Genomic DNA, 12810 nt, shown 5'->3' with positions numbered 1-12810 from the left:
TCACACGGTCGTCGTTTGTCTTTCTCCTTTATTACTCTGCACTGTCGCCTCTATTTTCACGGGGTTGAAAAATCCTTCCGCACCTTTTTCTTTTTCTTCCATCCCCGAAGAAGAAAATGTTTGAAGCTTTTCCCGGTCTCGTGGACGCAATCCCGAAAACGTTTTAACATGCCACTGTCAAATGACATCTCGTCTCCCATTTTATCATCCTCCTCTTTTTCTTTCTTTTTTTCTTTTTCTTTGGGTTGGTTGTTGTGTTGTCCTCTTTGGAGGGCTGGGTGCGTGATATTAAAATGCGTGTGTGTGTGTGGGGGGGTCCCGGTAGGCGAGTAGCGACACATTCCTCTCAACTCAACCAAATCCGATTCAATCAAAAAGGACATGACTTTTGATGGGTGCCGCGCTGTCAAAAAGGGAAACAAAAAATGTTTCTTCTTCTTCTCTCGGTCGACTCTCGGGTCGAAAATGACACACGCGCTGTGTGGCGAGTGAATATGGCGCGTTGTCTGCCCGTCTTCTCTCAAATATTAATACAGGACCCGCGAGTGCTGAGGTGAGGAGTGCCGGAATTTCCTCTTCATCCGCCAGCCAAGGGGAGGGAGGAAAAAAATGAAGGAGGAAACTCTAATGGAAATAATTTGAGCAGATGGCGACCCCAAAAAAAAAATTGAATTTGAATAACAAGAATTCACCTCTCTCTACTGCTGCTGGAAATTAGACGAGAGATTCTTTGGCCGGCCCTACTAGCTTAGCTGAGGCCCATATCGACTGGGCATTTTAGGGTCCCGTCGTTGCCGTGATCGACGTTCATGGAATTTGAAAGTGACAGCAGCTGCAGCGAGTGAGAGCGAGAGAGGCAAAGAAGAAGAAGAAGAAGGGGCCCAACAAACAAACAGACGAAAAAGGGGCAACAGATAAAGAAGGGAAAACTCTTCTTCTTCTTCTTCTTCTTCTTCGCTTTGGTCGTCGCTTCTCATTACACGGCTATCATGTCGTTTGGAATGTCTGTCCTATCTATAACCTTTGGGGTGTTGTGTTGTTTGCCCCCTCGTCCCTGTCGATTCCATCTCTTCTTCTTCTTTTCGTCTCTTACCCAACGACAATCTCCACCGAGTCCCTTTTCTTCTTCTCCTTCTAATCTTAACCGCCGTCAATGTTTAACTGGGGAGAAAGGAGGGAAGAAGAAAAAAATCAATTCCCGAAGTTCGGGAATTGGATCCCTTCATTTTCAAGGGGCCACTGAGGGATAAAAGGGGAAACACACCAAGGAATTGATGACTTTGCTCCCAAAGTCCTGCTGAATTCTTGATGTAGTTAAAGGCTCTTCTCTCCCCTCTCTCTCTCGATTTTTCATACGTGTGTCGTGTTGACTCTGAACGGGCCGGGCCAGCAGAAAAAAAAGGGCTCATTGGTATGTCGAGTGGCGACTGGGCCGCCAGTTTCTGCTGGCTGCAGCAGGAAAACCCCACCAGAAAAGGGGATTCTAATATATCCCAAGTCGTCGACTTGTATAGGCCCCAACTGGCTCTCCGATCCTCCCTCGCAATTGTCAATAGAAACTCACTCGAAAACTGTTTGACGTGTGCCAGCAGCTATATTGCTGGACTAACTGAATGTGTCGACTTGTTCAGCTTTTCTCTCTCTCTCTCTCAAGACACACTTGCCCGTCTTGGCCGTCGAGTGTCCCCCCGGACAGTGGCAACACCCCTCGACTTGCACTTGTCCTAATGTCCTGCTGTATAGTCTATTCGTATTTGATATCTATTCACGCTGGCTGGCTGGCCGGATGAGATGACGATGTGAGCGATGGAAGGAGAAAACCTTTTTTCTTGCGACGCTTTTTGGGCGCGGTCCAAAATGGGCAGTCCCGGACGGATCGTGATCAAGGGACCATTCTGGATGATGACCGAGTCCCTTGGCATCCAGTGACTGGCGTGGTGGAATCTCCCTAGTCAAACAAACGTCTCACCAACCATCTTCTGTACAGCGAAGAGGACTTTGTCTGTGGCCATCGATCTCCTCTTCAACCGGCCCAGGCGCTAGGAATAAGTGAACGGTTACGTCACATTCCCCCTTCCATCTTATTTCTTTTTTCGCTTATAAAATTCTCTCTCTTTTCTTTTTTGTTGTAATCTTGAAAGGGGGGAATTTCTTTGGTGTTGAAAACTGAACGTTTTCTTGCATCATCCCAGACATTTTACAACTTTTTTGTTTTTCTTTTTTCTTTTGACTTGTCAGTTGTTGTTTCTAACGATAAGGAAAGGATCCGTTTGGCTCATTTCCCCATTACGAATTGCTTTGATTGATTGGTGGACGATTAGCGATGGCGGGGCGTAGCTGATGGCGAGCAAGAGAAACGGAACGGGTGAAATAGAAAAGCGTCCGATGAGTGATGACGTCACGGACTCACGCTTATCACACGAACAAGTTCGGGTGCCAAAAAAACGACCCAAAAGAAGTTTAAACTAGGTCGCTCATTGCCGGTCGTGATCGGGAGTCTTCATCCCAAGGAAAGAGAAATAAAAGGGGCCATCAAGCCATCAAGCCATCAGGTAATTTCATATCCCTCGCCGGGGACATGTACATGCACACACATGGCGGAGGGCAGGGCAGGCAATAGACTAGAGGTGGGTGGGTTGCGCAAGAGACACCGCAGCCGGAAATTCCATCCGCATCGACGATTTATTGGGCGCCCGAATCAGCTGCGGCCCCCATCACCTGAGATGCTGGCCATTTATTTTCATCGGACGCCTTTTCTTTTCTCTCTTTTCTTTTTTCTTATCTCTCTACCACGTTGATGATGATCTTTCTCAAATGTTCACATTCGGCTGGCGGAAGGAGCAAAACTTTTTGATCAAGGTCTTGCAACAACATAATTGTTTCAATCCAGCTGGGAAATATAAAGTTTCGCAACAGACGCACAACACACAGTACGGCAACGGCATTTTCTTTTTATGTCTAATGTCTTATTCGATGGTGAGGAGGGGGGTTGTTATGTATAGCACCAGCCGGAAAAGAAAAAGTTCCGACATGATCCAGCCAGCCAGCCAGCCGGAGGGAGGGAGAGAGACTCTTATTCCGCCTAGCCTTTGAAGAAAAAAGAAGAAGAAGAAAAAGGAGAGAGAGCAAATGAAGAGGTGGGATTGTGTAACGTGCACGCCATGGATGGTGGGCCTCCTGTGGATCCTGGTGTTTATTCCCCCCCCCGTTTTTCTCCTTCTATATCCACATTTGTTCATTCTTCATTCTTCTCGTCGGACAACAACAACAACACAAAAAAACCTTCGTGCTAATGGCTATTTAATGCGGCCGATATTTATACGTGAATGTATTTTCTTTCTTTCTCATTCCCCGGCTGGGCACCACCACCTTCTCGGAAAATAAAAGGGGGGAAAAGAAAAGAAAAATATGTGGAATGAGAAAGGAGAGAAGAAAGTGATTTATGGTAACGGTGCGTGAGAAATCCAAAAGGATCCAACATTTTTTTTTCTTTTTCCCCTCGACAAGAGAAACACAAATATTTTTTCGTCTTCCCTGTCGTCGGCCGTGTTTTGTTGCCCTGCACTCGTATTTCGTCGTCGTCGTCGGGATATTAAAGATTTAATTGATTTACGACACGTACTATCCTCTCTCTCTCTCGTTCTCCGTACTGGTTACTGTGTACATCTCCACGTGTTTATTACCATCCTGAATCATTGTTCGACGGATGGCAAAGACTGGCACATTACGAGTTGCCGGCCTTCTCTCTCTCGTGAGACGAAAACTTGGCCCGTCTTGTTATGAGGATCGAGAGAAGAAAAGAAAAAAGAAAAAAAGTCAAGTCCTTGCATAGGAGAGCGTTAAGGACTGTGCCGGATAATTAGCCGCATTAAAGGCTAATTTGATAGTAGGCTGTGGATGGTATGCGCAGTAGAAGTTAGGGCTGCACGCTGGGCCCGGCTCGCGTCTATTTATTAGGGCTCCTAACGATTCTGCTCTTTACCAGCCATCTATCTCGAAAAAGGAACTCGTTAAATTTCTCCTGGCCTTTATTTTGTCTTCCCCCATTTTTTCTTTTTTCTTATTTTTGGGGTATCCAGCGAGCTGGATTGGATCCATCACAAGATCTCGCGACTGACGCAAATGGACTCGCCGCCGTCCGACTGAAAATAAGGAACGGAATCCTCGTCTACTTTGCTCTTACGCCATTGGTTAGGGTCCAACAACACACACACATACAAACAGGGAATATAAGGGGGCCCCCCTCTTATATACCAGCGGGGTCAGTTTTATCTTTTTTTGTGTGTGTGTGTTGTGTAACCAAAATGAAAAAAATAAAAGAATCTACAAAAGGAGAAGAAGAAAAAAAGACGCAGGTCAATTGTTGGGTGGCGGTGGGAGAGTTGCGCGTGCCCATCTGGCTGGCCCGCCTTGCGATGGTGTCGTATTCCCCTCGACATCACCTTTTTATTATTTTTATTTTCTTATTCATTTTCTCTGCTGTTCTCTCTCCGACGACGACGACGTGGATATAAAAGAAGAAGAAGAAAAAAGGTCGAAGAAGAAGAACTTAAGCAAACATCACAAATCTCCCGCTTTCTCCGCTCCGGCCCACCAGCAGATTATTTAAAAAAGATGCGCGCAGCACAGTTTTCTTCTTCTTCTTCTTCTTCTTGTATAAAGAAGAAGAGAATTGCCACACAAAGTGCTGGGCGACCGGCGCGTCTCCTTTTCATGCTTAACAGTGAGCAGTCCCAGCTCAGCTCCGGCTCGGATTTGGTTCACGGGAGGTCGCCCAGCAGAGAAGAGTGTGGCGGAGGAGAAGAAAATGCCCATAATAGAGAGCGCTGGGCATGGGGACGGAATATGAACATCCAGCCAGCGGAGGGAAATGAAAATAAAAACCATAGAGTTGCCATATAGGTAGTAAGGGCAAGCAGCAGCAGCAGCAGCTGTATTGAGGTTATGTAGGTAGGTACGTAGGGGTTAGTAGTAGTAGTAGTGGGTAATAGTACTTTGGGAGTCAGAACGGCCCTGGTCCGTTTTCTTCTTCTTCTTTTTTGTGCACATGATGGCCGATAAAAGATGACAGTCGGCCCACAACAGTGGGGTGCGCAAACACACATAACTGCGTGGAATAACAAAACAACAAACAGACATAGAGGACAGGGAGAAGGAGAGTTGAGAGAAAGTGTGCGAGACACACAGAGAGAGAGGGACACGTTGACTTTGCCCGGCTGATGTAGCAGCAGCCCAGCAGCCCTCCTACTGCACATCAAGCACGAAATAAAAAAGTTAAAAAAAAAAGACGGGGGATGTCTACATAAACACGGGCCACGCTTTATTTTATTCTTTATTCTTTGACGTCTTTTAAAGTGAAGGGGGGGAAATGATTTAAAAAAATAATAATATTGAAAAAAGGTTTTGTAGCGCTCGCTGGGCAAGGCCATCGAAACTTTTTTTTTTTTCTGTCTAGTGATTTAAGCCTTTTGTCCGGATGTATAATATAACATGGCCGGGGGTATTTGGATAATATCGGACCCATCACCGGCGACTAGCCGGAGAGACTAAATGTATGGGATGTAATACTTTGATGGATAGGACACACACTGTCTGTAGTTGTAGTAGTAGTAGTAGTATAGTGTATAGCGGTGGTGTACTATCGGTGTTTGGTGTAGCCCTTGCAGAGAAAAAAAGAAAAGAAGAAAATAAAAGAAGAAACACAACACCATTCTCATTTATGAATGATTTCATCACGTTTTTTTTCTTTTTCTATTATACCTTTTCTCTCTCTCTCTCTCGGGGTGTGGTGCAAAGAAACACAAATAAATAAAGCCCCACAATTTATTGATTCTTCGTATAGTATAGACGGGGTTTATGCTATGTTATTATAGTGCGCTGCTATTTATTTCTCTTGGATTTGGTTGGAATTGAAAAAACAGACAATCTGTTTGCGTGTTGCGGAAAACAAAATGCAAAACAACATTTACAATTGAATGAAATTTTTATTTTTTTTACTTTTGGAAAGAAATCTTGTTTTTTTTAATATTTTCTTTCTTTTTTGATATCCGGTTTGGCTACTGTTGCCTGAGATTTTGATAACGGCCTTGATTGGAACTTTTGAAACCTTTGGCATCCAAAGGTATTTTTTTTTTTTATCATTTTCATTTGGTTATGGATCGCACAGTTTGTGAGCTGGGCCATGTTCGACTGCTATACACGCATAGCTTTAGTAGTAGTAGTAGGAGAGTAGAGGAAAAAGACTGGGACGCGGCCGGGCATAATGTTTTCGCTGGTTACATATTTTGAAATCACAATTCGACCTGTATATTATACCTGCCCTGATTTCTATCTTGCCCCTCGTCTCGTTTTTCGTTAATTTTTTTTTTTACTCTCAAAATTCAATTCACACGGATTTGAATTTTGTGAAAAATAATTTAAAAAAAAAAGTGACTCGACAAACCGTAAAGAGCTCCACATCGTTTGATCCGATTCATCACAAGGAAGGAAGAAGAAGAAAAAGAGATAAAAACTTACCAGCGTTGGTTGAGGGCCAGGCGATGAGGAGGAACCAAAAGGCGATCATCATGACCGATGACGACGGTTTCATGACGATGCGCTGCTTATCGTCGACGTTATGGAAATGCCTTTTGGCTGGGCTGCTTTTGTTTTGACGGTCCTAACTGAGAGGACTTCAACGGGAAAAACAAAACACGAACGAGTTTTCGTGTTTTTCCGTTTGTTTTGTCAACTCTCTCAACCGAAATAATCACTTCTTTTGTTTTTCTCGCTGTCGTCTCTATAAAAGAGTCGCGGATACAAAACAAATCAGATAAAAAAAATATTTCTCTTTTTTTTCTGCTCAGGAAGGAAACAAAAGCGCCAGGTGAAAATGAGTTTTTAGTTTTTAATTTGAAACAATTCCGCAGTCTCTCTCTCCTTCAGTCGCGCGATTTTTTTTTTTTTAATTTCGCGCTCAGAAATCGCAACGCATCCGCCACTTCACGTAAATGAGACCCACTCGGCGCACATCAAGACACACACAAGGAAATCCGCACCTGAGAAAGAAAAACTCTGAGATAGAGATAATAACGAAGCGCACGAAAACGGCGGGACTATTTCTATTTTTTGAATTTGACAAATGAACGCGCCGCTAATCGTCGGCGATATTTTTCAGTTTGTTTTTGTTTTTGAAGAAGAAGAAGAAGATGAGAAATGGACGTGATGAGATTTGGGTAATTTGTCGATCGAGGAGCGCTGGAGAGAGGTGAAGAAAAGACGGTGGAGGCGCGAGCGATGTCTGGCGCTGACTGAAACCGACTGGCCCTCTGCCACCGTCTCTAAAACGTCCCGGCCGTGCCCCTCTGCCCTCCTCCTCCCCGCACCAGTGACTCCTCCCTTTCTGCTGTGTACACGCGTCACATGTTGTGTGCGTTGCGAGGCCAGCAGCACAGGCAGCGGCACAGCCAGTTCTCTCGTCCCAGCATACGAGCTCCGATTTGATTTGATGTTATTCTATTCGAAATAAATGACGGCCAAATGACAAAAGTCTCGACCAGACGGCAGCAGCGGCGACGGCCCAGTCTAATATTCTTATTAAGAGAATATCCGCCGGCCCGGATCGAGCCGGAGGAGAGAGAAGGGCTCCTTTTTTTGTTTTGTTTTGTTGTTGCTTTGTGTATATTTACAGTCGGATCTGGTTAGCTCATCATCATTCTCTCTCTCTCTCTCTCTTCTCCGCTCTGTCCATATGTGACAGCTTGTCAAAAGTACACGGGAAAAGAGTCGAGGCGGCGGCGGCGGCCAGGCCGGCTCGGCCAGAAGATCACACAGCCTCCACTTTTCTCCGTTGTCTTACTCTCTCTCTGTGTGCTGTTAGTCGAAAAACACACAGAGTATCGGTATATTCTATAAGACACGTCGAAAGAGGCCACTCAATATCATTGACAGGAGTCGGCAGCGCCAAAGGAGATGAACGATGGATCCATTGATACTACGCTATATGTACCCACAACCACATTTTCTTTGCCTTTTGGCTTTTGTCGTCGGGGGTTAGAGGTTTCGGTTCAGATGACCGATGATCTCTTCTTTTTCTTCTTCTTCTTTTTGATATCGAAAATCAAAAAAAAGGTCGGCAATCCCAAACAATCACGGCAGGGTGAGTTTTGGGGGGGAGAACAGAAAGAAAGTGAATAACGGAAATCGGCATCTAATGGTGGGTGTTTGATCCTTCAATCTTTTCCGTCATCCCGGCATTTTTTTGTTGTTGTTGGGTTGTGTTGGGGCCCGAAAGGACAAAAACAACAAGCCCAGCATCTGTCCACTTAATTCTCCTCTCTGCACTGGTGGTAAGAGGAGAGTTTTGACTTGGTTGCGACAGAAGTCGATGGCGCGTGACGGCCTTTTCCGTCCACAAAGGGGGAGTCGTGATGACATTGCCGAATAGAATAAGATTCACGATATACTACACCAAGTCGGAATCAAACGGCGACACACGATAGAATGAACGGCCGGGGGGACAGTCGAGCACTTTGTTGTCTTATATTTGCCGTGCCGCATTGTGTGAGGTGATACACACACACAATAGTCTTAGCTTGTTGTCTAGCTGTTTGTTTGTCTTGTCTTTTGAAACGCTTTACGTCACACGCGTACTACTACTAAAAACAGCAACAACAAAAATGAAATATTCCGCCCGAATGTCTGCAGACATTCATCATCTCTCCTTCTGTTTTTTCGCACAATTTTTGAATTCATTTCGTCGTGTTTTCCCTTTTGATTTGATTTGGGCCGAGCTGAGGCTGACGCAGACGGGACGCCAGGAGGAAAGAAGAAGAAGAGGAAGGATCAGTGAAAATGTTTCCGTTTTCCGGACAGCTGCCAAACTGGCAAAAGAGGGGGGAAAAAAGAATCTCTGTCTGTGTATATATTTGTTGGTGCGCTCTTTCACTTTTTTTTTGCTTTTTTCCCAGTGAGCATTTATTTATCTATCGATACACTGTCTCACTTTCTCACTCTGTGTGTGTGTGTGTGTACACAGAACGTAAATGGCGGGGCGAGTAGAGTCGACTGGGATGGATATCCGTGTCAAAACACTTTTGAGACACACCCCCGCGCTCTTCCTTCCGTACACGTGACGGAGAATAACAAAAACACACGTCAGTCCATATGGGGAGTGGAGGAGGAGGGGGGGGGGGATAGCTTTTGTGTGTAGGAAGCAGGAGGGGGGGGGGGGGGATTTGACAGGAATCGCCATTTTTCGTTAATCATTTCCGTATAAAATGCACAGCAGACAGCAGAAGGGGATGGCAGCGTTTGCTGGGCCGTTATGCTCCTGATGGCGCGATATGCTTCGTCTTCCGCATGTGCACATCATGGAAAACCTTTTTCCAACTTTATTTCTTTTTCTTTTCTTTTTCCCCCCCCCGGACTTGTGTACAGTTTGTTATTTTTTCGTCAATGGCCCTGGACGTTTTTTCGCTGCTTCAAGTCAACGCCAGTGCTGTGTGGCCTGGCCTTCGAGCGGCTGCTGCTGCAACACGCTGCCCGTTTCGAATTAAAATGCTAATGAGAAAGCTACAAGTTCATGAAGCTGTTAATTTGACTGCGTCGAGACATGTAAAGGTCATCTCTCTCTCTCTCACCAAATCATCAACATTCTTTTTTCTTCCCTCATCATCACCACCGGAGAAGAAAAGAAAAAGACAAAAACGAAACATCTCCATCCATCGATCCATCCAGTTTGGCGTGCCACCTGACCCGGGCCCGACCTGGTCGGTGGGCGTCGTCGTCTCCTGTCGCCGCAGTGCATATTGGCACAGCAACTAAGCTAAGACCACCACCATATTAGAAGCCGATCATGATTATTCCCTGGCAACTTGTTGGTTTCTAGTTGCCCTTTGGTGATACGCTCGCTCAAACGTTTTGATGGCCACACACACACACACACGGACTTGTGTGTGTGTGTGCAACAGCCGTTTTATTATTTTATTTTATTTTTTTTCATCGACGGCCATCCAGAAGGACTTATTTGGCGGTTGCGACTCTTTAAGGCTCCGGCCGGCTGACATAATGGACGGCCAGTGTGACATGTCTCGCTGCCGTTGGAGGGAACCAGCACGTGCCTCTCTCTCTCTCTCTCTCTTTTGAGTCGATACGCTCTCATCTGTTTGATGGGTCTCTCCTGGCCGGTTCCTTCTGCTGCTGCTGCTGCTGCTAACGAAACGGGATATCTCACGCGTCAGCCGTTTAGATTGTTGAATTCTCACGACTTGTTTCCTTTTTTTTCTTCTTTTTTATACTATCTCCTCTTCTTCTCCCACTGGTTTGTTTGTTTGTTTGTTTTTATAACTGGCTGACAGTAACAACAAGGGACTTGGAGTCTTTCGCTGATTCTTATTATCGTCTTCGAAAACGACCGACGACCGACGACGACGACCCCGCGAATTATCATCATGAATTATTGATGGATTTCGGAAACCCCCTCCCCGACAGGGCTCTCGGTCATCTTGGTGGGATCAAGAAGAAAAATCCCTTTTGCTCCTTGACCATTGCTGAATGCAATAACATTTCAATCTTTCCCCGCCGAGAAGAGTCAAGAACTCAAATAAAAATGCGCTGTCGTAATTCTGATTTATGGTTTGGAAATGTTTTAATTAAGCCCCCCTTCTTTTTCTGTCTCTCTATTCATTCAACCCACAGACGCGCGGGTCATTTTGAAAAAATGTCCATACGCGCAATAATAATATGACCGTCGTGGATAAAGCGTCGCGTTTTGGTCATCATAAGCGAATGGACAGCGGCGGCAGCAGCGCAACTTTACGACCGGCTCGTAAAATGAAACAAAAAGCTCATCTGCACGCGACAAAACGGTGTCGAGAGGATCACGACCCAAACCGAGAGAAAGAGAGAGAATGAAAGAGGAAAACAAAACAAGTTTGTTTCTCTTTGACTATAGGCCATACGGGCCATCATCCATATGTAATACGTAGACACGTACATGTTCACGTTGGGAGCAAGGGAGTGGCCGCCTCTTTGATGTGACAGCTGACATTTGTCTCTTTATTTAGTTTGATGGGACCCGTTTTTATTTTTACTTTCGGTAATAGGCTTATATGAGCGACGAATTATACCGACGCCCGGAGAGCTGCTGCACAGATTAGTTGTCCAGGTAGTATACAGTGCGACTGGGAACATTAGACTTTTTTTTTTTTTGTATTTATTTTTACGATTGTCTAGCTGCGCTTCCCCCCCTTTCGTTTTTATGGTCACGAAGAGAATCAAGCGAATATTATATTGACTAGGAGAAGAGAGAGAGAAAGAGCCCCAGCTGCTGCTCTTTTCTGTTTGTTGTGTTTTTTTTTCCCATTCACCCGACCAGTTGGCCCTGTCGTCAAATCTCGAAACTAATCGTTTGATTCTCCTCCGCAAGTTTGTCCTTTTTGGGCGTGGGGGGGTTTCGATGGACCGACTCTTAAAAGTGGTTGCAACTTTTTCTCCACACAGTCAATTTTGGGCGACAACTTTTTATTTTTCGCTATCGACAGCCGGGGGGGTAGTAAGTCGAGACTGTGTGATTTGTCTCACTTTTGATTGAACCGTTCAAAAGTTGAACTGGAAGTGGAGTGGCTTTTTTTTCTTCTTTTTGTTGCGTGGCGTTCACACGTTTGAGAAAAATGAGGGTAGACACTAACGGTGAATCGAAATCGCCATGATGGCGGTCGTCGCTCATCGTCCATCTCATTTTCATCCTCTCCGTTTTCTTCGTGTCAACTTCATTTGCTTTTACCCCCCCCCCCCCTCCCTCTCTCACGCCATTGACACAACGGACGTTGACGTGTGTCCAGTCATTCTTTTTTCGGGACAGACTTCTATTGATGTTCCCATCGGAAATCTAAAAGAAAAGAATATCGATCAATTATTATATATCGGTTCGCTTCTTCAAAGAAGAAAAGTTTGATTTTCTCTTCTACATTTTGCCGCGTCGTCTTTTGTTTATTCCCGGTGACTTTTTAGTTCGTTCGTCGGGCGGCAGTTTTTTCTCATGATATGCCACCAATCATCCATCACCATCATCACGCTCGTTTGTTTCTTCTTCTTCTTCTTCTTTTCCCCTTGGAAAATTCTGACGCGGCTTCCACAGCGTTTGTGATGGTGTTGATGTCTCGGATTGCCTCGTCGTCGGCGCTGATGGTCCAGGGGGTTCGACTTTCGTTCACGTCAACAGCTCCCGGGACTGTGCGGCCATCAAAGGAATATCGACAGCTTTTTTTTCTTTCTTTCTCGGGGGGTAAATCCCGAAAATGTTTTTCTTTCTTCTTGGTTAGAAAAATTGAGGTCATGACATTTGGTTTGAATTCATCGCACGCGGCCGCCAAACATGTGAAATGAATTACTCATTGGTTTTTTTTAGGCCCGGCCTATATCATCACCCAAAAAGTCGAGAGAGGGGGGGTCAACATTTGGTTGGCCGACCTGCCATCTTTTACGGCGTCGTTAAAATTCTGAACGTTTGTCTTTTTTTCATCTGAAGAGAAAATGTTTTTGTGGAAATGGCGTCGAAGGCCAACAGGGTCGTGTCGCCGATGTTCGCATTTTTATGGCCGCCAATAAATATGTAGCAGGCAGATTGTAATCGTATAATAATCCGTTAGTCGATCGATGAATGGCCACACTGGCCCTTTTTTTTTTTCTAGCTGGCTAGATGGGCTACATGCTATAGCTATAGCTAGCTGCCGTCCTATTTATAGAGGAATGGCTCACGCACGTCATTTCAACATTTATACATCATGTAGAGCCCAGGGTATAAACGAAGACTGATAACAGATTGCGCTG

The 12810-nt window shown here is 45.2% G+C and overlaps 1 protein-coding gene and 1 long non-coding RNA gene across 6 annotated transcripts in view; one reads left to right on the top strand and one right to left on the bottom strand.

Moving 5' to 3' along the window:
• The window catches only part of LOC124331124 (fibrillin-1-like), a 37205-nt gene extending 29906 nt beyond the window's left edge, over window positions 1-7299 (bottom strand). For all 5 annotated transcript variants that reach the window (XM_046788774.1, XM_046788775.1, XM_046788777.1 and 2 more), the window contains exon 1: window positions 6517-7299. In XM_046788774.1, coding sequence (XP_046644730.1) covers window positions 6517-6589 — 73 coding nt within the window. In that variant the 5' untranslated portion in view covers window positions 6590-7299. The remainder of the gene's footprint in view (window positions 1-6516) is intronic.
• Window positions 1-12810, top strand: part of LOC124337859 — a 639313-nt gene that overhangs the window by 392330 nt on the left and 234173 nt on the right. The window lies entirely within an intron of this gene.

Source organism: Daphnia pulicaria, chromosome 1 (assembly GCF_021234035.1).
Source record: "Daphnia pulicaria isolate SC F1-1A chromosome 1, SC_F0-13Bv2, whole genome shotgun sequence".
Lineage (NCBI taxonomy): Eukaryota > Metazoa > Arthropoda > Branchiopoda > Diplostraca > Daphniidae > Daphnia > Daphnia pulicaria.
The sequence above is the reverse complement of the archived record's forward strand: the minus strand, read 5'-3'. Positions and strand labels throughout refer to the sequence as shown.